Genomic DNA, 27153 nt, shown 5'->3' with positions numbered 1-27153 from the left:
TGTCTATTCCAATATGCTTGCACTGGACCATTATCTGTTATCAATGCTCATATATGTATAGGGGTTTCCTTCAGCGGATGTCTACAAAAGCTTTATACATTATATTTGTAGGATGCGTGTGCTGATTTCATTACAGCTCCCTCATTATAGCTATATCCCAATGAGGCCTGCAGATGTCTGGTTCCTCCCCTTTTCAAATGTGTTTGCACATTGCACATGTATGCCACATAAGCATATGTACAGATATTCTCCCCACTTTCTTGCAGGGATGCTTGTAGGTTTTCTTAGGCCTCTATTTACCACTCCATTTGTAGATGTCCAAGTTTGTCTGTGGATGTCCCCACTGCTACCTTCAGAGGTGGCTCATGGCACAGTCACCTCTTTTCTTCATTCCCTTTAGCATAAACAAGAATACAAACCCATTTCTCATTAAAGCATCTTTTAATCCTTCATCTTTATCCCATCACTTTTGTTCAGGTAACTTTTTTGCAGCTCCATATACTCGGACCATGACTGCACAACAGCTTTCCCTAAATGGATATTCAATTAACAAGCTTTTTGTCAGATCAGAGAACTGTTGACAGGCAGAGTCTGGTATGGGAACCGATGTGCAGCAACCCGGAAAAAAACATGATTGGGGACAAATGCAATCACACATGTATAAACACTCTACCATTCGAATGCAGTGTGGACCCCCCACCTCGGTGCCTCTCATTCGAATAGCAACGTAAGCTCATGTGAACAAAAGCCATTTTGGCTATTTTCAATTTACCTACCTCAATTCAATTTATGTCTTGCCTTTAAGGTGTTGTAAGCATTTTTGGCATTCTGAAGCTTTCACATGACTGAGTCATTGAATTAGCCATGCCCCCTCATTCCAAAACCCCACCCAACAAATGTAATTTTTGGACAAAAACCATGCAAAAGAGCAACATTGTTTGTTCCTGTGGCTGTCAAATTAAACAATGGCACAATAGCGCCCTCATCCGACAAACAATATGAATCATAGCCTCAATGATACACTTCAAATGAGAATGAACAAGATGATTGACGGGTGAAAGGCGTCGTGTCCGCGGACACATTTTTGTTTACTGTTTGCAGGGTCTACAGCTGTTGCAGAGACCGGTGAGATATCTCAGGACACTTATTTCATTAATATCTTAGGAACTTTTTGTGTATACTTTTCCATGAAAAAATTGCTTACAGCCCGTTTAAGAAGAACCCAAATTAAATCTCTAAATTACCCTGACAACTAATAACAACCAGGCTGTTTTAGGTCACCTGATTGGATTTCCATTAAACCAGCATTGTAGTTAACCTCTTAAGTCACTTTTCCAGATATGGGTAGCAACTACAGTCAAAAGGTTCACCCTAGCAACTAATTAATTCTCTCGTCGAATGCTGGGTGGCCCATGTTCGAGGTTTCAACCCATTCATATCGCATAACGGGGGTTCCTTTTTAAATCCTTGTGTGTCGAACTTTTAATCGAGCACAATTGGCTCTTACCTTTAATCAATATCTAGGGACGTGACTTTCGAATATTCAGGTGTTGCAGACCTCAGTTCGTTAGGGCTCTTTCCTCGGCACCACTTTAGATGCAGTATGAGCTTCTGCGCATTGGTCGTGGGCCCTCCTGTCTGATTGCAGTGTGAGCCTTCATTTGGATGCAGCGTGGGCTCTCCTTTTCGGATCACAGTGTGGTCTCCCATTTGAATGCAGTCGAGTCTCATTGTTATCTTCATCATGGGCTCCCCCGTTCAAATTTCAGTATGGGCCTTCCCGTCCGATTGCAGCGTGAGCTCCGTTTGGATACAGTGTGGGCTCTCCCATTCAGATGCAGTGCATGCCTCTACACATGGTCGCAGGCTCTCTCATCCGAATCGCAGTGTGAGCTCTTCCGTTCGAACACAATGCAGGCTCTCCCTTTCGGATCCCACCATGGGCTCTCCTGTTTGAATTCAGTGTGAGCTCCATGTTATTTCCACTGTGGGCTCTCCCGTCCGATCGCAGTGTGAGCCTCCGTTTGGATGCAAAGTGGGCTCTCCCATTCAAATCGCAGAGTGGGCTCTCCCATCCATTTGCAGCCTATCATACCAGGGGTTATTCCCTCAGGATTTCAGGTAGCTCAGCCTTTCGGACACCATTTTGGACAAAGCCAAGTCTCAGTCCAATAACAGCTCCCACCGAAGCCAGTTTTATTCGTTTACCACTGGGACGAAGTACCTTTTACTGCCCTCGCTCTTGTATTTGCACTTCTGTCATAAGCTTTGACTTTCCCGCTGTTCTCTCTTTTTTTTGGGGGGGGGTCCTAAACATCACGTTTAATAATTGACCCAGCCACACCATAATTCGTTGTACTTCGCATACACGTCTAAGAATATACATTAAAGCGCTTGCTGTCCTCATTTTAGCTTATGCACTTTTTGGGGGGTAAATTAGTGCTCGAGTCAAGCCTCATCCTCGAGCCCCTCCTTTGCGGACAGCATATACTGTATATTGGGGCTTTAAGTCATACGGGCTAGAAGCAACATGATGGTGAGAATAAATGACGACGTAATTTAATTTTCTGGGTGAAATATTCCTTCTATTACAAACAAGTACAATTTATTATAGATGATTGTGTTGTGGGCACCTAAAGCAGTCCACTATTTTCTGATTAACAATTTTTATTGATTCACATAAATATACCTCATAGAACAAAACATATATACATAGAATCAAACTTAACCCAAATATTACTCCTCCCCCTCCCAATCCCACCCTAACCCCAGCAACATAAAAGTGGTCTTAAATGACATAGACACATATGCACACACATAAAAAAAATACATAAAAATAAATAAATAAACAAATAAAATAAAAAAATAAAAAACACAACAACAATAATCACACATCCACAAATGACAAATACCTGCCCCATTTCTCAACGAACACTTTATGCCTCCCCGTTCCTCTGAAAGTAACTTCCTCAAAGGCCGCCACCCTTCCCATCTCCGAGCACCACTCCTGAAAGGAGGGTGCTCCAGCCAACCTCCAGCCCCTCAAAATGATCTGCCTGGCAATCATCACACTGGTTGAGACCCAGTTCTTTATTTGTCTACTTACAATGTCAATGACCGCCCCATCACCCAAGATACAGAGTCTGGAATAATACCTGAATACTTAACACCTCGCATACCAGACTCTGCACCTTTAACCAAAACGTTTGAATTTCCACACACCCCCAAAAGACATGGGTTAAATCTCCATACTCTGATTGGCATCTCCAGCAGGTGGGTGTGTCTTTAAGACCAAGCCTATACAATTTAGAGGGGGTCCAATAGAACCAATGTAAAATCTTGAATTGTATAAGGCGCACCCTTGCATCTCTAGATGCAGTTTTTATGTTTTTTAAAATCCTAGCCCATTCTCCCTCCTCCAATTCCAGGTCTAAATCTTTCTCCCATAATCTCTTGAGAGTGGTTGAGACTCTGTCCCTCAGACTCTGAATTAATAAGGAGTAATACATAAGGATTAATGCCTCATGACCTTTTCCAAAAGCAGAAATCACCTCTCCCAGAGTATCTGCCGCTCTAGGGGGGTGTATGCTATTCCCAAAAATAGTACAGAGCAAGTGTCGTAGCTGAAGATACCTAAAAAACTGAGATCTGGGGATCCCAAAATATTGAACCAAATTTTCAAAGGATCTCATCACACCACTCTCATAAAGATCACCGAGTGTATTAACCCCCATCTCAATCCACTCTGACCAACAAAAAGGGGACTTATTAATGCATAGTTTGGGGTTTAGCCATAGGCTCGAGGCAACATTTAGATAAATATCTGAATTAAACATTCTGGAATCTTTTGTCAATACTGAGTGCAAATGTGAAATAACAGGGTGTGATTTAACTTCTCTGGTTAGTTTGAAGGAAAGGCTTTGCAATGGCAAAATAGGGGCAAGAAATTCTTGTTCAATGCAAAACCAGGGAGGGGCTCTTTCAGGTGGAAGCGACCAATGAGCCAAATGTCTGAGACCAAATGCATAATAATAAAACTATATCTTGGGTAAGCCTAACCCACCTTTGTCCATTGGCCTATGTAACTTATTAAAATATAACCTGGCACGCTTACCATTCCAAATGAAGGACTTCGCTATGCTATCAAATTGCCTGAAATAAGAGAGGGGGACATCTATAGGGAGAGATTGTAACAGGTAGTTGAATGTTGGAATACAATACATTTTAATATCATTAACCTTCCCAATCATCGATAAGTTTAATGAAGCCCACTTGTCCACATCATTCAAAAACCTTTTTATTAAGGGATCAAAGTTAACTCTGACTAAATCAGACAAATTTGCTGGGAATAAAATTCCCAAATACTTAATGCCCTGTTTGGGCCACTGGAAGGCGCCCGGCTGGAAGGCCGTAACTGGACAGTACGCTGTCAAAGCCAAAGCTTCGGATTTAGACCAGTTGACTTTATATCCTGAGAACTTGGAAAAGGAATTAATAATTCTATGGAGGAAAGGCATAGATCTAGTGGGGTCGGAGACGAATAATATAATATCATCTGCATAAAGCAGAAGCTTATGCGCCACACCTGTAAAATCATCCTCCTTTCTTATCGTGGCTGCTTATGGTTCCAGGGCAAGACAGAACAATAATGGGGAAAGAGGGCAACCCTGCCGAGTGCCCCTATCCAGAGTAAAATAATCTGAAATTAATCCATTTGTTTGTACCGCTGCTACAGGGTGTCTATAAATGAACAAAATCCAACCCATAAATGTACTCCCGAACCCATACATTTCCAAAATCTTAAAAAAGATAATCCCATTCTACCATATCAAATGCCTTTTCGGCATCAAGTGAGATGGCAGCGACCGGAGACTGAACATTCGCTACTGACCACATGATATTGATGAAATGCCTAATGTTGTCAGAAGAGCTACGGCCCCGAATAAAACCCACCTGATCTATATGTATAAGAGATGTCATAACCTTACTTAATCGGTTAGCCAGAATTTTTGACAACATTTTTACATTTAGCTGGATCAGGGAAATTGGACGGTAACTTTTACACTCGCTTGGATGTTTGTCCTTTTTAAGAATCAGACTGATCCGGGCTTGTGTCATGGTTGGCGGAAGCTTTCCATTCTTTAATGATTCAGTATAAACTTCTAACAAATGTGGAGCCAGTTCTGTAGCATATGATTTGAAAAACACGGTGGCAAAACCGTCAGGCCCCGGAGCCATGCCTGTAGGTAGGGACTTAATTACCTCATCAAGCTCCTCCAAGGTTATCTCAGAATCAAGAGAGTTTTTTTGCTCAATCGTCAGTTTAGGGAGTTCTAATGGTTCCACAAAGTTTCTAATATCTTCATCAATAGAAGAAGATGTAGAACTATAGAGATCAAGGTAGAATTCTTTAAAAGCATTATTAATAACAATGGCCGAGGTAAATATTTCACCACCAGCAGATTTCACTGAGGGAATGGTAGAAAAAGACTTTCTCTGTTTTATATATCTAGCCAAAAGTTTTCCTGCTTTGTCCCCCGACTCAAAGTGTGACTGTCTTGCCCTGAATAACCAAAACTCTTAAAAAAAAATTAAGATTAATTAATAAATCGCCTGTCAATAATGATAGATTTATATATATATATATATATATATAATATATAAAACTACAAGAAAAATCTACCATAGCTTGCAAAAACAATCAGTATTTCTTACAACATTTCGGTCCTGTGACCTCCATCAGGCAGTGCACTTGTCCCTTTGTTGTTTCTGAGTATAGGTGGAAAAACAACTTTCCGATTTTCTGTGTGATCATGTTGCCATGAACCTGCCTAATACATGAAGGAACAAAAAATCTGTCCTTCCTAACTTATTTTTGTGCAGAGAACAAATATCTAATGTGGGGTGGAAGGGACTGTTCATCAAATAAATATCAACATTGTAACAGTCACAAGCCTGTTACTAGGCTGTGAACTAGCCTGTAATTCTTTTCCTCACCGCTAGGGGCACTAGAGTGCCTAAATTATTGAATAAGTAGAGGTGTTGCAGTAGAGAAAGACAGAACAGCACGTGGAGTTGGAAGCATGGTTTACCTGCTGTGCTCATACAATTCAAGAGTCCTTGTTGAGAAATGACTATTATAAGTTAAGCTGAATGTAAGAGATTGTTTCATTTTCATTGTTCAAGAACTGTATATTTTGGGTATTGGTATTTCTAAAATTACTGAGTTTATTGTGGGTCAAGGAGTGTTTGTTTGTATCACATGTTGAATGATATGGATTGTTTGTTGAGAGGAATTTAATATGGCTTGTTTGTATGTTTTTGTAGAAGGTCTTCAAGTTTCGTTCAAAGTACATGCAAGTTACCTTCAGTTTATGTGCTTGTTACCTTCTGCTTCTCTCAAATCTGGATTTCCAACCTGCCATGAACTTTGGCTATGAGTCATGGAATCACCTTGGTTGAGAGGATTAACTTTTGCTTGAGGATATCTGCTATTTTGGGCACTACTTCAGTACAGGACTTCAACCTGCATCAGATAAGACTACTACACTCACTGAATTACTCACTATTTACAGTGTTCAACTGTGAACACTGAAATGTTTAATACTGGATTCAGTAGACTGGACATAATACACTCATTCATTGCTTTGACTTTTGTCATGTTTATTTTCATGTACGTTTTGTTTGCATTGAGATGGATTGTTTATAATGTTTATAATTTCTTTTTGGTTTCTTAATCAAATTCTATATAAAAGACCATGGTATTCATTCATGTGGCATTCATATTTCTTATGTTTAATGGACAACGTAAAATGCTATAGGTCTCCACTTTCTCAATGTATAGCTGATTTTGAGTTTAAAAAGACACAAGACAGTTATAGCATTCATTTGAATTGAGTGAGGATTTATGGGTAGTGTGCAGGAGAGTGTTAAGTCATTCTTTTTATTATTTATTTACTCTTACTAGAGAGAAACTTTTTTGCAATGACTTTCAAGCAACTGTATTGAAGATTCTTTTAGTGGATGTAAAAAGTCAGTTCCCCTCAAGTTGCCAAAGATGTCCTAACCACAGGTGGAGTTCAGCACATTAACTGTTTTCACAAATGTTTGACTACCTGAATGTGTTAAAATACATTTTGTCTATTATGAACAATCTATTGTTACATCTACTGAAACCTTACAAACTGTTTTGCTTGACAATTGTGCTATCTTTAAAATAAATGGCACTTTATTTTATCTAATGCAAAAACATTCATACACTTAAGTGTCCAAATACTTTTTGGGCAGAGAGAATAAGATAAGTATAGTCACGATGGGGTGTGTCTTATAAACAGAGTGTTTTTAATCCTATGGTGTGTGTGTGTGGCGTGATCAGGGTTTCACACATGCAAGCTTCACTCATGCTGTCTGTGTGTTTCTGTGCCAAACACTGACTGAAAGAGGAGATACTTTTTTCACTTGTGACCAGTTCTCTCACCCTCTCTTTCTCTCACATTCTCACTTATTTCACTCCTTTTCACGGTCTCTTTATTTCTCCACCTCCATCCTGTGAGAATATGAAAACTCAGCAAATGTTCCTCCTACGCATAGCATTCCAGGGGCAGTAAAAGCAACCCACACACTGTTGGTGGTCTGACCAATAGATCCTGAATACCTGATCACACAATGACCCCATGATTTTACACCTTTTGAATTCTGACTGATCCATCCACTGTACCACTTTCATCCCTCCATTTCCTCTATCATTAATCTTTCTGATTCTGTTACAAACTCATGATTCATACTCATGATTATCTATTGATCTTAGGATCACTAAATTAAGTTTTGCAGGTGAGGAAAATAATCGACTGAACATAATACAAATAAAATATAAAAAGTTTGAGCTCAAATGTGTATAACAATTACTGTATATTTCGGTTCTGTAGATGCTGCTGACTGCCGTAGGCCTACTACTCCACTGGTGTTTGCGTTTCATGCCCTTGTAGCACTCGTGGGTGACACTTTTCTTGTTGAGCTTCAATGATTAGTAAATTCCACCAAACGTGTGTGAGTGGGCAAGACAAAGAAAGAGACGAGAGAGAGAGGAAGGGAGCTGCTGCTCCTATCTTCTCAGCCTCGATTCCGATCAGGTTTTAGAAAATCACACCGAACAGAATTACGCATTTTGATGTTGAATTTAATATATTATTCAATACAGAATTTTTAATGAAACATTGTATTTAACTATAGAGCCCCCCAAGAATGCACAAATTAGCTTTCCAAGGGGTCTCCTGTTGCATTCAGGTGGTCTGACACCCCCCCCCTGGACCCCCTGTATTTCACACCATAGCGACACCAGTGGATAAAGCTTCCCTTTGTGATCTCATTTAGCTCTGCCATGGCATGAATGTGAGGGGGGTAACCACGACATACAGGCAAAAAAGTTATGTGAGGGGAGACATTGCCTCAACTTTGCACTGATTTGTTCAATACGCTGTCAATCAATTATTGCAATAATGCCTGACCTCTCATGTTCTCACCCGCAAAACATATTTTTTAATAAAATATTATATAGTATCATATGCATATTAACAGTGTAAGATAAAAGGTATTTCATAATGCCTTCCCTAACAGAAATCTGATAAATGGCAATTAACATATATATATATTAGTGCTGTTGGAATTAACGTGTTAATCGCATGCGATTTTAACTTTAAAGAGTTAATTTTTCTTAATCGCGATTAACAAATTTATCGTTAATACAGCATAAACACTGGTTGGAAGGGCAGAACCATTGTAATGTGTCTGCCTGGCATCATTACAGAGATGGACACACCACAACAGCGCTTCACTGTCAGTGATAAAATGATAGAGAGGACTTCTTAGTACAAAACAACCCAAGCTGGGACTTGTGATAGAAATCAAGTATTTTCAGCGCATTGTAATTACCACTGAAGCACAGAAAGTCTTAACTATCACTCCGCTTTTCCCGTGGAATTCAAAGTGGCACTGGAAGCTGGAGTTGCCGCTCTGATGCGAATCATGAACGCTGCTTCAAGATTGCTGTAACAAAGTGGATAGTCACAGTCTACCAGCAGATTAATATTGTGGAGGATGACTGTTTAAGAGATTAAAAGCCCATTGCAATGAATACTAAACCTATTGAGACTAAAGATATCTCTACACAGCAAAGGTGGCACAAAAGCTGCGTATGAAGTGGCAATTAGGTGTATTTTCACAGAGCAGGAATAAATGCTTTTACACAGCAGTTGCAAATGCATAAATGTTAGGAGATTAATATTTTAAATGTGTGTGTGTGTATAAAATATATATATATATATATATATATATTTTATATTTATAAGAGTGTTGGGTTAAGTGGTCATGGAAAAGTTGTGTCTTTAGCATTTTTTTATTTTTATTTTGAAGATGGAGAGGGAGTCTGCTTCACAGATGGTGTTGGGAAGGTCATTCCAGCATCGAGGTACAGTGAAGTTGAAAGTCCAGGAAAGTGATCTGGCGCCTCTGTGTGTTGGTACCATACGGCACCACTCATTTGCAGACTGCAGCCTTCTGGTGGGAACATAGCTCTGCAGGAATGATTGTAGGTAAGCTGGTGCAGACCCAGTGACGTTTAAATTCCACTAAGATAGGAAAATATATGTTACATATATGAAAACAATTTTCTTCGCATTTTGTAAAATATGTTGTTGCATATTTGCGCAAATATGACTTTTTATATCATATGTATTTTTTTATTTAGGCCTACTTTTTTGTAATATTTTGTGATATATCCAATTTCTCTATGGGTTTAAGAAAGCTATGTAAATGTCCAGTTGAACTGAAGTAAAATAATAAAAAAACTGAACCCTGAGATGGCAATCTGCCTCCACATTTCAAAATTCCACCAGGGGCACATGGCTGTCTCAGTTGAGTTTACAAAGAGTGTGTTTCTTTTCATCTGATTTTAAGCATTAACCAGTATCAACTGTGATTATTCATTAGTTCAATAAATTATATCATAATAATGAACATTGATGTCTTTAAAACGTAGAAGGCTGTAAAAAAATATACATAGACTCATTTTTCCAAGGTTCCCACATTATTTGACCAATAAATTTCCATGACTTTTTCATTACTTTAACAGGAATGTCTGATTACTGGATAAGGATTTTTAAGTCATTTTGATTTAACCTGTTTTGTTGTATCGGTTTGCAAAATAGCCTAAATAGTTAATTAAACTATTTAGGCTATTTTGCAAACCGATACAACAAATTTGCTGAAAAGAACCAACTCAAAAGACATCCATCCATCCAAATACATAGACTATAATTTAATTGCCAGTAAACTAACAAAGGACAGTGCATCTGTGGGAACTTCTGCAGTTAATCCAGGATGGACTTAACAGACATTAGTCATTAATCTTAAAGTTAAAAAAAATAAATTGTTTTTTTTTAACAATGGACCTTAACACTTAATTTACAAATTTAAAACCATGACTTGCACTGCACATAAATAACTAATATAGGCATTATATTCATGCTGTTAACCAGAGGGGAACTGGCCCCCACAGTGTGCCTGGTTTCTCCCAAGGTTTTTTTTCTCCATTAACCAACATCTTATGGAGTTTTGTGTTTCTTGCCACAGTCGCCTTTAGCTTGCTCACTGGAGTTCTAAATACAATTATTATTTAATTTGTATACACAATTTACAATCATATTTAATCAAAATACACAATGATCACTAAGACTTCATAGATATTACAATTTCATTTTTTGATAATGCATGATTTTCTGTAAAGCTGCTTTGAAACTATGTGTGTTGTAAAAAGTGCTATACAAATAAAAATGACTTCTATCTGTCTGTCTGTCTACACAGCTTAATGTTATATACAGTTAAACATTTTCAAAGTTTATATTTTGTCATCATAGTTTACATCCTATGCTGTCTGAAATCTGTATTTGTGTATTTCATCACAAATTGGCCATAGAATTGTGTTTTATGTTCTGTGGTGACGAGCTGGGGCGTGTGACACAGAGTCATGTGTTTTAGAGATGCTGGCACTGACAACTCATTCTCTTTGCTTAAAGGAAGTTTGTGTTGCCTCTGTCTAGTCTGCTGTTTGCTTTGGCCATTGTATGATGCTAAACTTTTGTGTTTTGAGTCAGAGAAGAACAAGAGATTTAACAAGCTCTGCATGTGGGTGTGGAAATCTCGTTTAACATGTAAGTTTTGGTGGAACATATTTAAAATTATTAAAATAAATTGTCCTAAGCTGCTTGATATATGTTTTGAGGTACTAACACAGTATAAACAAGAGCATAAACTACATGGAATGTAACGAGGCATCAGAGAAAGTAAATTCACAAGACATCATGTCCAGTTAATTTCACTTGCAAATCAGCTCTGAGTTCCCAGAATGCATGAATCCACCAGCCTCCTCCCCCCAAAACCACACACACAAACACACACACACACACACAGACAGTTAATAAATACAGTTCTTCTTTATATGTTATTATTAGTTTTTGTCAGATATAATGTAACATATCACAGATGACAGTTGTTGTCTGTGGTTTCAATATCTTCCTCACAAAACCTGAAACCACCTACATTGTGGGACAGTCCCCATGATGAAAATAGCTTCATAAAATGAGTAAATAATGTCTTGATTAAAATTTAAAATGCAAAAAGGTTTATTTAAAGGTTGGGCTTAGGGTAGTGCCAATATAACTAGCTCAACAATAGAAATAAATCGAATATACCCTGATATAAAAATAAGATTTTGTGTGTGTGTCTGACATTGGGGAAGGAATACGGATCATTTCCCTTGCGCAACTTTTTGTAATAAGAGCTGACTTTATAGAAAATATAACGGGCAAATACCAGATATGGAGTTACTGATGTTGACAGTGAGAATGGGCCCATAGCTCGAGCTGCAGTTTGCAGTTGCAGTTAGTAATGCCCTCAACTAGATTTTTGAGAGTGAAATGAGACACAAGCGCCCTGAAGAGGCTTTATTTACTTCAATCACGTCTGTTCTCAAAAGCTCCTCAAACTATCTGGCCAACACGAGAGGAAACAAGAGTTTAAAAGAGAAAAACAACAAGTCTTCCTAAAACCACCCACATCCCATCTGCTCATTAATTATCACTTTTATTATTATCATAGCCATTGTCACGAAGTTGTGCTGGTATATTTCTGTTAAACAATGGAAAAAATTCAAGCTCTGTGTGCATGTAATCGGCCATTCACATGGCTCCTAATGACTGTCAGTTCTCTTGCCCTTCCATTTTCTGTCCAATTAATTCTTTTCATACTTGCCGGAGAAATAGAGACAATACAGCCTTCCAGCACATAATGAATCATTAAAATTCAGCAGTTCTCTTCCGTGGCACTGCACTTCCTCCCTGCACTGTTTGGCATGAATGCCAGGACCAGCTTTGAAATTCTACCCAGCCCAACACGATTCAACCCTTTCCATCCTCGCACATTTAACTCTGAATTCAACCCACACCAGATGTGTATTACCACCTGCCATGTACAGTATTTCCATGATTTTCCCATGTTCAGACTGTCAAGTTCCAGAACATCTGAATGTGGCACTTTTGATTTTCTGCCCTGACCAGCAACAAGTTCCTATGTGCAAAGTTGAGGTCTATCTCTGAAGAAATGAACCTTCAAATGCATGAGTTATTTAAGCAATAAAGCATAAGAGGCTGTGCTATATTATGAATATAGTCATGGATGAAGGCCATTGTTAGGCAAGATGAAAGCGTGACTATGTGAAATTCCATCCATCCGCCAGAAAGCATGCACTCCGTCTGAATATCCATACTTCTTTACTATATAGTATGCCAATAGAGTAGTGTCCAAATCCTCAGTATTCATGAAGCAGTAAGCGAGAAATAACCGGATGACCGACCATTTTCAGTGAGATACTGATTTGCGATCGACTGGACACTTAATCCCTTGGAAGCTGAGATGACATCACGTTCAAAACGCTGGATCCAAAAGAACGGCAGTGAACCATGAGTCGGACGGCTCTTCACTGTAAGTGCTATATATACCAAGAAAGTTGTTCTTAAATGGAGCTTGTTTAACAAAACCAGAGTAGATTATATCCACGGTTGTTGTTCGTACATCATATATTCAGGTCACAGGTCAATACCCACATCTATTGATACTACTTGCATGCATACCTAAAAGAATGCACTGTTTTACTGGCTGAGAAGTGTGCCCTTCATCAAATACAGTACGTGCTATGAAAGTACATGGTTTCAGATGCAGAGATAGTCCTTGGCAGTAAACAGTAAACAGAACATTGCTAGGCAACAAGAATAACTGTCAGCTATGGCAGAGCCCTTCTACACAGGGCCTACAAGCTTAGCCAAAAATAGCAGGAGACAAGAGGCCATTTTTTTGAATGGATGTCAATGGAGGAGATGCTTCATTATGCTGGATAAACTGCTTTTGTGAGGAAACAGCTCATTATTTAATTAATTCAACACCTGTCCACTAATCTTCAACATGTTTTACACTAAACTCTCTTGTTTGAATGAACTATGTGTGGAGTTACTATGACAAAATTGCTGTTTTATCAAAGAAAACAGACAATTCTGAGACAGGTAGGTGTTAGATTACGGCTCTCCCCAGTTGACTGTTACACTCTCTCCAATGTTAAAAACACGGAAGTTGTTATCTCTATATAGAAGATCTCTGGCCATGGGTTCTGCAAGAGTGATACAAAGTTCAGTGAAGAGGTCAGAGCTATGGTTTATCATGAATAAAGCACGGCTTTTGGCTAAGCATCCAGGACCAGAACTATCCATTTTAAAATAATGGTTAGTTGTTTTTTTGTCCCCAAATTATGTTGTTTTAGAGGTACACATCTGTCAACAGCAATAGAAGATAATGGTGAATATTCCTGAGGTACTGTACGTGGTGCCACTTACAGTATGTAAGATTCAGAATCTACCTGTTGCTCATGCTCGCGCACACACTCCATAGGGATGTGAGCGAGCATCAGCCAAAACAATGACGTAACATACAAAGAGACTGAACATGATTCACCGGCATCATGATGACAGATGAGGTAACATAATTAAAATGACACAGTTATGATTGTTTTACTACAAACTTTGAGACTGTATATTATATTTGACTCTCCAGTGCTGGAACAGGTCTAAAACAAAGTGTGGATATAGGTCTGGCTATGCGAGAATGTAGTTTGAAGTAATCACTTTTCTTTGCATGATACATAGGCTATCATATAAATGCAGTCAATGTCGGCATTAGCTAGTTAGCCAGCTTTATCAATAGCTGTTAGCTAAATTTGGTGGATGATGACAGTAGATGTTTATAAAATAGACTGTACGTTATAAATATGTTGACAATTCATCATAACTGTCATTTTGATATATTGATGCGCTATTGTTTTATAATAATAGAACGTATATCTTTTCTGTATAACCAAGTTACGTTACACTAATGAATGTGTCTTTTTGCATTATCTTGAAAATTGTCTAGCATTCATTTCACGTGTTATTGTGGTTTACCTTGCTGTATAATTACAGATTAACATTTGTAACATTCGTTTATGACAGTTACTGTGCAGGCAAGATCAAGTTAGCTAAAATTACACAGATCAATCCTTATGGCACTATATTTCACATGCTTTGCAGTTATGTAAGCTTACCTGTTCAGTAAGAAGAACGCAAATTCAGGGTCGGTTTTGATCCCCAAAATCGAACAAAGGTCCCTCCAGGAATCAAATGCCCTGCCGATGTTCACTCTAGTTTTCGCCCGACCACGATCACGTTCCCACTTAGCCAGACGGGATTCAGTTGATAAATGTTTTTTTTTTTTTTTTGCTTACTCGGAGTTTGTGTAGGAGTCGGTGTTGTGCTGGGAGCCGGATGTTTGCTGGATTCCATCTCTAAGATAACGTTACCTAGTGTTGCAGACTGTTTGTTGTCGCTGTTGAATAGCGGAAGAGAAGCACTGAGGCAAGGCTCTCAGGAGCGCACATAAACGTCACATCCTTTGGATTTCCCGGTAAAACCGACCTGCTCCCTTCGCATGAAAATCAGTCTATAGGCTTTAATAGGAAGTCCGGGAAGGGCTCATTTTTTAAGTTGCATTACAAGCCGTTCACACATTGGCAAAAAAAGGCAAATATTACATGAAAACTGTTACATACTGCACCTTTAAATGTACTGTATGTTGTCATAAAAAAAAAACCACAATGACATATGACAAATGAGGACAGTCGTGAGTGGCACGCCGCTTCACGTTAAAAGCAATAGAACCCATTATAAACAATGATGCTGTCTACACTGGAAGCTTCCATTGTGGCACGTCACACCGACAGTAAACGGGTGCCTCATTCCATTTTGAGCTGCATGCGCTGGCGTAACTACTGCCAACAACTAGGCTTGGGGTCGATGCCTTTTTCACACATCGATAATCAGAAGATTTTCCAGATGATTATCGATCTGATTTTTTCAAACATATTTCTCAACAAAATTTTGGTAAAGTGCGAGCAGCAGGGTAAATTAAAAGGGGGTGCACACTGAATGCATCTGCTGGACGACATGGTGCGTTCTAAAATTAGAAACAATTATTTATTTTCTACAATGGTACGCACACACTGCCAATGCTCAGTATCAACATTCTTAAGTGCAACTGTTTTTACATTTTTTTTATTACTTTTGACACAAATCATTATCAAATGACAAAGATTATTTACTCTAGTCATTACTGGATGATCTATTGTGAACATGTATCTTTTATATAGCCTACACAATGTATTTTCAGTTACAAGTATGTCGTTTTGTGGTTTGACAGCTTGAATGAAAGACCTATTCAAAGCTACAAATAGAAAAATTGCATAATAAACATCGCCATTTCTTATCGTTCAGTTTGCACAGTTACAACAGTTTTACTTACCTGTAAACCCTCATTCTGAAGAAGAACAAAAACTTTTGTAACTTTGGACTACCATCTCCTGTGTTGCTTCAGCTTGTCCTGTGTGTGTGTTTGGTTCAGTAAATGTTATATCATCCTCTTGTGGTCTCCCAATGCTATTACACCAAACTGTTAAACTGAGGCCAACTGAGTGAATTGAAAAGCACACAAATTGGGCTTCTAATTTAAATGTCGGCTAATTTTAATATATATATGCCTCAAAAATATATCGATAAAATAACGTGCCGATCAATAATCAATATTTTATGACATCCTACCAACAACACAAAGAAACGGTTATGAATGTTTGTGTCATCGTATCAAGTGTAGACAGCCTCAAGCTATTGCATCATGTCAATGGACAGGCCCGGTGTAGACAGGGTGGAAGAAAGAGAAAGGATCAAAGTTAATCACCCATGTAACATCACACCCAGTATTTGTTAATAATAATCTTTCCACTGTAGCACACAATACACTGTGTAGTGGATAGCATGCATCTTAACATCTTAAGAATAATTAACTTGCATAGAGATAAAGTACTTTGCATTTCGGGGTCACATTCATGTTCGAAAAGTAGCTTGCAAGGAAACAATTCCAGTTTCTTTAAATGTCCACATATGATATTAGTCTCATTAAAATAATAAAAATAACTAGGCTTAAATGTTGTTTACACTTATAAAATGTTAATCGAAGTTTTTATGAAGTAGTCGTGGTGATAAAGTTAACACTTTTTAAAATAGTTAATGAACTCTTGTGAAAGAGCTAACAGTGTAGCTCCTGTCGCAGACAGCTGCAGTTTCAGTTGCTGCATGCGACAAACGGCTGCGCAGCTGTTGCGAAGAATGCCACTGCTTTCAACAGACAGTTTCTTCATCAGTTCTCTAAGTAAAAAAAAAAAAAATTTCTGTCTTTTATGGTATATATTTGTTACAACTGGCATATCCTATGCTTTGACACAGAAAAACTCAAAGGTATTGAAAAATGTATGAACTTGAATACAGACCTTAAATTTAGCTGTCTATAATCTTTAAAACATTTTAAAATATTAATAGGCATTAGCTTCTGAAGAAAGTGTAGACAGACATTTGTCAGGGGGAAAAATTTTTTTTTTGTTTTCCACACATATCACCAGCATTTAATGTTAGCATATTGTAAACACTTCTTAACATAAATGTACAGAAAACATTGTTTTTGTGTGTTTCACAGCCTAAAATTTAGACAAAACATTTCATATACAGTAAAACACACTAGAAATGACACAAGTCTGACAAAAGGCATTTTGAAGCTGTGTTAAAAACTGAATGCTGTATGAATGTAGAAATAATTTTCTTCAAAATGGCAATAAGCATGTGAAGGCAATGGATGATAATGATTATAAACTGCAATTATTCATGACCTTACTGCAAATGAATAGTTAATTTCATTTAAACTAGTGTGACCACTGAGAAAAAGGTTGCATTGCAGCTGACGTGTCACTCACAGCAGAGCAGCAACATCCTGACTAATCTTATTTCTGTCAGTGTGCCATACACACACACCTGTTGCTTCAAGTAACATTTTATTTCGCTCAGTTGGCTTCTGCTTTTGTTAAAAAAAAAAACAAGGAATGGAAAAGTGATTTATATTTTTCCAGGAATCAGGAATGCTTTAAAATCAATGATTGTTCAGTCAGCGCAATACAGCTGACTGTACTGGAATTATTTTATCCCTCCACCATTTTTAACTGTTAAAACAAACTTTTGTACTATAAACAGAAAAAAATTACAAAAACATAACATAAATATACATGGAATTTTTCATTTAAAAGACATGTGGGTCAAAAAACAAAATAAAAATGATTTAACCAGAGAGGTTTCGCAGTTGACATAAATGCTTCCATCAGATTCTGAAAGCATTTCATCAGTCCCAGTATACGTGTGTGTATGTTTCTCCGTCTGCTCTTTATTCCTCTCCAGCACAATTCTGTGGAATCACAAAGAGTGAAAGCACACATGTGGTTCTGGACATGGGCTGCAGTGACAGGTGTTCCTCACAGAGGATTTCCACTGGTTGTGCAGGCACTAATACATCTTGTTTAGCACCAACGGTCAAGGATTAGATGGACAAGTGGGGTCCAAAAAGTCTGAGATCATCGCTGAAAATGCTTCTACTTTTTATATTTTCTAATTCAATGCTAAATTTTAATTACAAATTATTTTATAAGAACTTCTCGGCATGATTTGAGAATATTCCAAAGAGCATCTTTGCTTTACAAATTTGCTTTAATAAAAAAAATGCAGAATCTAAAATATTTCATCTTCATTTTTATTAAAAATAACTTTAACTTTGGCAAAATCCTAAAACTTTTTGTTTATTTCCTGGTTTAAAAGACAAAAATAATCCCAGATTTTCAATGTGCTCTTAGAATTTTGTGGATGATCTATGGTGGCACAATATATAAAAATCAACAGGCACTCATTTCTTTGTGTTTAGACAGTTGGCACAAACACTTTCTCAGCCAACGCTGTCCTTCATTAGTGCATCAGAGTAATGGACACAGTTCCGGTCCAGCCTCATGGCCTTGATAATGTGGTGTAAACCGGCTGATCCCAGTTAGTGGTGGGACTGTGAGATGGAGGAATGGACAAGCTGTTCAGTATGGGGCTTCCGTACGGCCGCCGGGAGGAATGGAAGTACGGGTACTGGTACAGGCCAGACGGGTAGCTGGGATATGGGCTGTAGTAGTTGGAGCTCTGAAGGTCTGTATAGTCGCACTGCATACTGGAGAACGAGGCGGCCGAGGTGACACATGGCTGACCGCTATATGCACTGTACTCGGTGTGCGGGGGTGATCGCTCGCTGTAACGAGTCGGGCTCAACTGCTCGGTTTTAATGTGTGGTCTGTGCTGACCTGCTTCGCTAGTGCTGGGCGACGAGGACGTCACGGTTCCTTTGCGACTCCAGGCAGGACCATTGCTCGCCAGTTGGTCATAGGATGTAGCGTACGCCCCTCCCGAGCTGCTGCTCTGCCCGTGACTGTGCTCTGAGGTCAGAGGGGTCGTCGTGGCCCCGGCATGACCACTGAGAGGTAAGTACTGGTCAAACTCGTGGACATCAAAGGTCTCCATATTGCTGATGACATCCGTGCTGAGCTCGGAAATGTCGACATTGCTGAAATCAATGTTCTGTCGATTGCTGTCGAGCAAACGTCGTCCTTCATGCTTTAAATCTTGCTTTCCTCCGTGATGAAGGTCGGTTTTAGGCGTGGTCGGGGGTGTCGGGGGTCCATGGGGCTGGCCTAACATTTTTTAAAGCAGTAAGACAAAATAATGTTCAGGTTATACATCTATTTGCATCCAAGCACAATTAAATGCTCCATATGAAGCACGCGTAACTCACCAGTGTGGCTGGAGTGATGATCGGATAAACCTGCCAAACCCCCCATTCCAGGTTCAGCTTTATACATGTGATGGGTGAGATCCAGCCCAGCATCCGACTCGCTCTGACCCGCTTTCACACTCTTCCGTCTTCTCGGCTGGTATTTATAATCCGGATGATCTTTCTTGTGTTGGACTCGGAGTCTCTCGGCTTCCTCCACAAATGGTCTCTTCTCATTCTCTGTTAACAGTCTGTGGAGTGAGTACTGATTATGATTCATTTCAATCACTCTCAATATTAAATCATCATTTTTATTTGTATAGCGCTTTTCACAACAACCTCATTTCAAAGCAGCTTTACAAAAAATCATGCTTTAACAGAAAATGAAGCTGTAATATTGTAATAAAAACATGCATGTAAATATTAATTTATTATTATTATTAATGCTTTCCGTTTCCACACTCAAAATAGTGGATTTAATGATAAAAATATTTTCATATACTTTTCCTGAGTTCCATTTTAATACCCTAACATTCATTTTTCAAAATTACCAGAATTACTCAGTTAAGGATAATAAAGCATTTTAATAACAATAAAAGAGAACAACCAGAGTTTACCCAGGGAAAATAAATTAATAATAACAAATAACAAAATCGCAAATAAAATAATAGTTTAGTGTAGTTTTTTTGAGGGTAAATAATAACGTAATAATAATAAAATTAAAAATTGTTTCCCTAGTGTATATAAGTAAATAAATAAATTAGTAGAAGAAGCTCTTACCTGCAGAGTTTTGAGTATAGAGTAAATAAATAAAATCTTAGTAAGAGTAAGCATGTTTACCTCCAGAGTTTCCCGAGTGTTTTGCTGAGTTCGGCGTTGTGCAGATGCGGATACTGATCCGCAAGTTTCCTCCGCGCGGCTTGAGCCCAAACCATAAACGCGTTCATGGGTCTCTTCACATGAGGTTTGCTCTTCATCGCGCCGCTGCCTCGTGCCGGCATGGGCACAAGGGACCAGTCATACCCCTTCAGAACCTGCGACACCGCGTCCCGAATACACGCTGGGAAGCGCTCGTCTTCATCCTCTAGTTTCTTCCCCAGTCCTGTCATCATGAGCGACGCGTGTCCGTCCGATCCAGCAGATGACGGCGCGTCAGATTCCGACTCGTCCTGCGACAGCGAGCTGCACGAACCGGCCGGACTGCACGGCGGCTCTGCGCTGCTCTTATCCCGCTCCTCCGTCATTCTTTACTGATGATTTTAAACCCGACCTGCTCAAATCCGCTTGGAAAAAAACTTTGTTTCCCTGTGTGAGTCACTGTTACTGTCCGCTCATGGAAAAGCAGTCATGACGCTTTCACACTGATGAGCGCAGCACTGTTGAGCTATTAGATGAGGATGGACAGGCCACGCCCCCTGTGGCCTCTCATTGGTGAACTTTATGACTACAATAAATTCCTATTGGCTAGACGCACTTCACACTGAAGCAATCTGATACGTTTCACTCACTTTCGCTAAGTTATAATGTTATTGTGACTATTTTTCTACATTAACATTATCAATAACTTCTTCAATTGACTGTGCATGCCTAGTTAAAAAAAAGAACCACAGAGCCTCTGCAAAGCTTTTAAAAGTTAAAAAGTAAAACTAATCTTTAAAGTTTAAAACAAACAGTGAATAAACTGAACAGTGAATGCATATGCTCATTTGAAACTGTAAACATATTTTTAAAGTACAATATATACATGAGTATATGCATTAGCCCGAATTCATCATGAATATGTTAAAGGGGTCATGAAGAGCTATTTTTAATATTTTTACTATCTTCCATGAGGTCCACTGATAATGTTATGAAAGTGTTTTTTTTCTTTTTTCTTTTTTTTTTTTTTTGCAACAAAACAGTCACAATTTAGTAATATATGATCTGTTTGCACCCTGTCAAATAGATCTGAATGAAAGAGAATTGCTTCTCCCTTTCAAAGTTGTAACTTGACACCGCATCTTTTAAAAGCGGCACAAGATATGTATCAAGCGGTCAAAGATGTCTGTCTAGTGCATGAATATATTCAAAAATAATCAAAAATAGTCTAGATGTGTCCTCTTTGGTGTTATGTTAGGAATAGTTAGCCACACAAGGACTGCTCTCTTGAGTTTTCTCTTGAATTGCGTGCCAGTGGGCGGGGCCAAGGGTGTGATGACACATGTTGTGGGATATGTAAATACAAATGAGCAATGTTTCATGACATCACGAACACACAGATTTCAAAACGAGATGTTTCAGCAGGGTGACAACTACAAATGCTCTTTTTAGACTAAGACGTTTTGAGTTCTGAAATTTACAGTATGTTTTATAGTACAGTTACCTCTTGTCTAAATATCAAGGAAAATTTGATATCCATTTCATGACCCCTTTAATATATGTATGTATAAAGAAAGTGCATTTACTGAAATAATGGAAGCATTGAAGATAAATTCAATGTCAGTGTTACACATTAATCATTTTTGTTATTGGTGTGCATTTACTGTAGTATGTAATTTTTAATTTAAAAATTTTTTTGTTTTTGTTTGTTTGTTTTTTTGCTTCTACAAAACAATAAAGGACACAGACATGATGTTTATGAATCATGTTTATTTAGTGGAGCAATATTCCAACAATCAATCTCAACAAATTTTTTATTTCTACACATAAAATCAGAGATTTATTCAGGATGATAAAGGGTCTTCATAAATTCCAAAACTGTCAAGACAAACCAGTTAAAAGTTAAAGTTTTGGATGTGTTCCACACACGTTTCAGAGAGCAGTGAATATATCTATTGTGTGAATATATGTTTGTTTAATTCAGTGATTATAATATTTAAGGGTGTTTTGAGCACACACGATCCCTCGTGGCTTAAATTAATTGGCCTGGGTAGCTCAGCGAGTAAAGACGCTGACTACCACCCCTGGAGTCGTGAGTTCAAATCCAGGGCATGCTGAGTGACTCCAGACAGGTCTCCTAAGCAACTAAATTGGCCTGGTTGTTAGGGAGGGTAGAGTCACGTGGGGTAACCTCCTTGTGGTTGCTATAATGTGGTTCTTGCTTCTTGCTCGTGCTGTGTTTCCACAATAACAAGCTCAACAAGCCACGTGATAAGATGTGTGGATTGACGGTCTCAGATGTGGAGGCAACTGAGATTTGTCCTCCGCCACCAGGATTGAGGTGAGTTATTATGCCACCACGAGGACTTAGAGCACATTGGAAATTGGGCATTCCAAATTGGGGAGAAAACCCAAAAAATTATGGAACAATGGGGATCCTCCTGGCATGCAGGGCAACTTATGTTACAGAATATACACAATTTAATATAGAACGTGTGTGTGTGAATATATACAACATTTACATTTAGTAATTTAGCAGACGCTTTATCATACAAAAGTCAGTAATATCTGCACTATCACTCTGCCAAGTTCCAAGAGTAGCAATAGCAGTATTGAACTAGCACAGAAGTATGAGACAGACAAAGAAAGGGATTTTTATTTATGTATTTTTTTTTTTTTTTTTTTTGGGGGGGGTGGGGGGGTGTAAGTGCCATTATGCAACAATAACATCAAATTCAACAGTATAAAGTAAACATTCTAAAACAAGTTACTCATTATGCAGTGTTCACCAAAGTATTTGTTGCACATGAATTACATATATAATGCACAGCATTGCAACCACAACATTTGAAAAAGCTGTAGCCAGTCACAATTAAATTGCACAAATAATTATATTGCATTTTTTTCTAATGTAATGTACTTTTATAGATATGATGTGAAATTTAAGTAGATTTTAACAGAAGCTGCATTTTTCATTTTAAGAATTTACTATATGATAGAGAACATCTTGAGACTTACTTTCCTCTGTGACTCAAACTCTCTCAATTTGAATATAACCAAATAGAGCAAAGCGGCATTCACACAATGTGAAAGCTGTATGAAGAATATTCCTGTTCTAAAGGAACAAAGCAGCTGTCAGTCGATGATAATACAGTGCTCGAAAACTCCAGGCCTACCTAAAGGTGTCTTTGTTTCTGCCATCATTACACACTCCCAAATTAGAAAAGGAAGTTAAACTCTGACAGACACCTGTTTGATATAAGGAAACACACACACCTTTCAGTTTAAATGAAATAGATGCTTAATACAAGTTAGACAGAGAGAGAGAGACAAGCAGATAAGAGCAGCAGCTGAATCACTCTTTGTGAGAGAAATTATTTTTATCAAACAGCTTTCCCATGAAAACTCAACGCATGTTTCTCTCGGCAGCCATTTCAGTCGGATATCTGAGCAGAATGAGAGAGTGTTATTATGGATGTTAATAGTCTGAAAATATGAATCATTGGGGAAGGTTGGTGGCGTGATTTTGTGTTAATGCTGCTGAAGCACATCTGGCTGATTGGTAAGTGGCTTACAGTGTTTATAAGAGGATTTGTCATGGAATTGTTTGGTTGATTTTATGTAGTAACTTGATAGATACTGCAAATAATCATGTGATTGTCATTAAAGGTTATTCTTTTAATAAATGCAATATCTTTCTAAATGAAGAAGAGAAAACATTGAAATCTCTCCTTGTTGTGGTAAAGCTGACCATAGAAATGATGTAATTAGACTGCATACAGTCTTGAGTGTGTTTGTTCAGTGTGTTTGATGGTGTTTTTTCATGTTTTCTGTAGACTGAATAAAAGTGCTTCACACTTTGACCTCTCAGATCTGTGACTCACTTGTCTGTGAATGAACATCTACTGTCATCTGTAAATTTTCTCTCATTTATGTTCTATTATTCATTTTCTTTTCTTCAGTGGAGCATTCAGGGTTACATTAGCTCTGGAAACTACACTTTAATTAGAATTAAAATACACATAATTAACTGCCTATATCAAATACATTTTAATTTAAGCATAATATAAGGTACTAATCGAAAAAAAAAAAACTTTCAGATGTTACTAATTATACATTATTTTGACACTTTTGTAGATTATAACTATAGCAGGGTTTCTCAAATGGGTTTGTCATGGTACCCTGTAAAAAAAAAAAAAAAAAAATAGCACTTTTTTTTTCAGAATTGATTTTCCTAAACATTTGAATTAATACAGCGACAAATTGTGAGAATTACCACAGACAGGGTTGAGATGCCAAAATAAATAAATAAATAATAACAATAATTAAAAAAAAAAAATTACATTTGTTAATTTAAAACAGTCCAAATACAAAACTCAAAATGAACAAAAATAAGTAATTACATGTATAATTCATTACATTATTAAAAGGTAAGAACATCAATAGAAATCTCAGGTGTACATCAAGTCAATAGGGTTCAACTGAGAGAAAACTAAGTTCAGCTGACATAAAAGATTGAAAGCCTTTTGACTATAGAATTAAAAACTACATGACATAATTTTCTATTAAGCTTCATTATATGGACATTGTTTGAAGCATGTTGGATGTCCCAGGCCAGTTTCATAAGGGAAATGTTACTGAGCTGACTTTTTGCCTGCACCACGAAAATGGATCTGTCATAATGTTCTCACATTATTTCAGAGGTTTCCGTCATAGATTTTTGGATTTGACTGTGTATGTTTAACTGCAATATGTTTTAACGGTAACACTTTACAATAAGGTTCTACGTGTTTACATAGGTTAATGCATTAGGTATTAATGAACTAACAATGAAAGATATATTTTTACAGCATTTATAAATCTTTGTTAATGTTAGTCAATAAAAATACAATTGTTCATTGTTAGTTCATGTTAGTTCATAGTGTATTAACTAATGTTAAATATAGTACATTTTTAAGAATCAAAAGTTGTATAGGTTGAAATTAAAATTACACAAGAATAATAATGCTGTAAAAGTATTGTTCATTGATAGTTCATGTTTACTAATGTTATTAACTTATTTTAACAAATGGAACCTTATTGTAAAGTGTTACTGTTAACTCTTTCCTGACTGTGACAGGCACAGACATGGAGGCAGCAAGAGTCCAAAACAAATAAAATACCAAATGCAGTTTATTGTGCAACCAAAATCCCAATAATAACCAGAAAAAAGTAGGATTTGGTACATGACGTATTAAGGTAAATCTGAATCAAAATTTGAGAGCTTGTAGATTTGAATTTGAGAACCTGTACAATAAATATTTGTATTCGTAAGTTGAAATTTACACTGACAGCCCTGATGTGAAAATGTATTAAATACAAATCTGATGTTTAATGTTGCAATCTGCACTCACAAACAATAATCAAAAACCTGTTTTGAATTCAAAGTTGCAGACAAATAGTCAAACATTTGTAAAATTACATTCATATAAATACAGTGACAGACACAAAACATTTTTTTTTAACTTTTGTAAAAAAAACTTTTGTACTTTAATTCATTTTTGCAGTACAAGCACAAATCAGCACTTACAACCTCTCAAATCTGCCACTGAAACTTCAAATGTTCCCGCCTCGACTTCTGAAACAATTTTAGTGAAAAACCTGTAGCAAAACTCACTTGTGCACTTGTAAATCAAGATGTGAGAGAACAGGCTGCAAGTGTTGGGCGGGGCCAATGAAGTCATGACCAATCACAAGAGCTGGAACAATCGACACCGGACCAATCAAAACGGATCATAGTACTTACTCTATGGTTATCTACTTTATATAGAATTCAGTGTATAAAGAATCTATTTTCCCGCTGCATTTGAAAAAGAGATATACACTCACTGAGAACATTATTAGGAACACTATGGTCCTAATAAAGTGCCTGATGTGGTCTTCTGCTGTTGTAGCCCATCCGCCTCAAGGTTCGACGTGTTGTGCATTCTGAGATGCTATTCTGCTCACTACAATTGTACAGAGTGGTTATCTGAGTTACTGTAGACTTTCTGTCAGCTCGAACCAGTCTGGACATTCTCTGTTGACCTCTCTCATCAACAAGGCATTACCGTCCACAGAACTGCCGCTCACTGGATGTTTTTGTTTTTGGCACAATTCTGAGTAAATTCTAGAGATTGTTGTGTGTGAAAATCCCAGGAGATCAGCAGTTACAGAAATACTTAAACCAGACCGTCTGGCACCAACAATCATGGCAATCATTAAGATCAAATTTTTCCCCCATTCTGATGGTTGATGTGAACATTAACTGAAGCTCCTGACCCGTATCTGCATGATTTTATGCATTGCACTGCTGCCACAAGATTGGCAGATTAGATCGCATGAATAAGTAGATGTACAGGTGTTCCTACTAAAGTGCTTAGTGAGTGTAGAAATGTATATCTTTTGGTGTTTGTAGTATTCGTTCAATTCCCCTATTGAGATGTCAGTATGTGATTTAAAAGTGCACAATGACCATGGTAATCTCAAATAATCATGATTAAATCAAGTCATCGCAGTCAGGCAATTATATATCTTAATTAATTTAGTTGTCATGGTACCCTGTAAAAAAAAAAAAAAAAAGAATTGCATTTTTTTTTTTTTTTTTTTCATAATTGATTTTCCTAAATAGCTGAATTATTTAATACAGTGACAAATTGTGAGAATTACCACAGACAGGGTTGTGACAGTGCTTTGAATCAAAGGCTAATTCACAAATGTTGCTCTGCAAATCTGCTTTGTAAAGGCCACAGATTGCTGAAATAGTAATTAAGGTCATTTCATTTGATGTGCTGCATATATTTTGTGCATGCTGTAGGCTCTGTATTTATAAAATATGGAATGTTCCCTGGTTTCTATGTGCTAGATATTGATTATCTTATGGTTGTTATGGGCTCTGCATTGTAATTATGGTCAATCCTGTGATTGCTATGGGCAAGGTATTGCTTATTATGGTCTGCCCCCGATTGCCAT

The 27153-nt window shown here is 37.7% G+C and overlaps 1 protein-coding gene and 1 long non-coding RNA gene across 2 annotated transcripts; one reads left to right on the top strand and one right to left on the bottom strand.

The window, feature by feature from the left end:
• Positions 1-6058: 6058 nt before the first annotated feature.
• Positions 6059-7236, top strand: LOC127452190 (uncharacterized). Its single transcript, XR_007899210.1, has 2 exons — positions 6059-6155; positions 6328-7236. It is a non-coding gene; the product is annotated as an uncharacterized LOC127452190 (long non-coding RNA).
• Positions 7237-17043: 9807 nt separating this feature from the next.
• Positions 17044-20651, bottom strand: LOC127452160 (transcription factor Sox-8-like). Its single transcript, XM_051717441.1, has 3 exons — positions 20146-20651; positions 19327-19556; positions 17044-19225 (listed from the first exon to the last, which is right to left on the bottom strand). The coding sequence occupies exons 1-3, from the start codon at positions 20547-20549 to the stop codon at positions 18501-18503; spliced, it is 1359 nt and encodes a 452-aa protein (XP_051573401.1). The 5' UTR covers positions 20550-20651; the 3' UTR covers positions 17044-18500.
• Between the last annotated feature and the right edge of the window lie 6502 nt (positions 20652-27153).

This window comes from Myxocyprinus asiaticus, chromosome 14 (genome assembly GCF_019703515.2).
Source record: "Myxocyprinus asiaticus isolate MX2 ecotype Aquarium Trade chromosome 14, UBuf_Myxa_2, whole genome shotgun sequence".
Taxonomy (NCBI): Eukaryota; Metazoa; Chordata; class Actinopteri; order Cypriniformes; family Catostomidae; genus Myxocyprinus; species Myxocyprinus asiaticus.
Note: the sequence above shows the minus strand (reverse complement) of the source record. Positions and strands in the feature narration are given on the sequence as shown.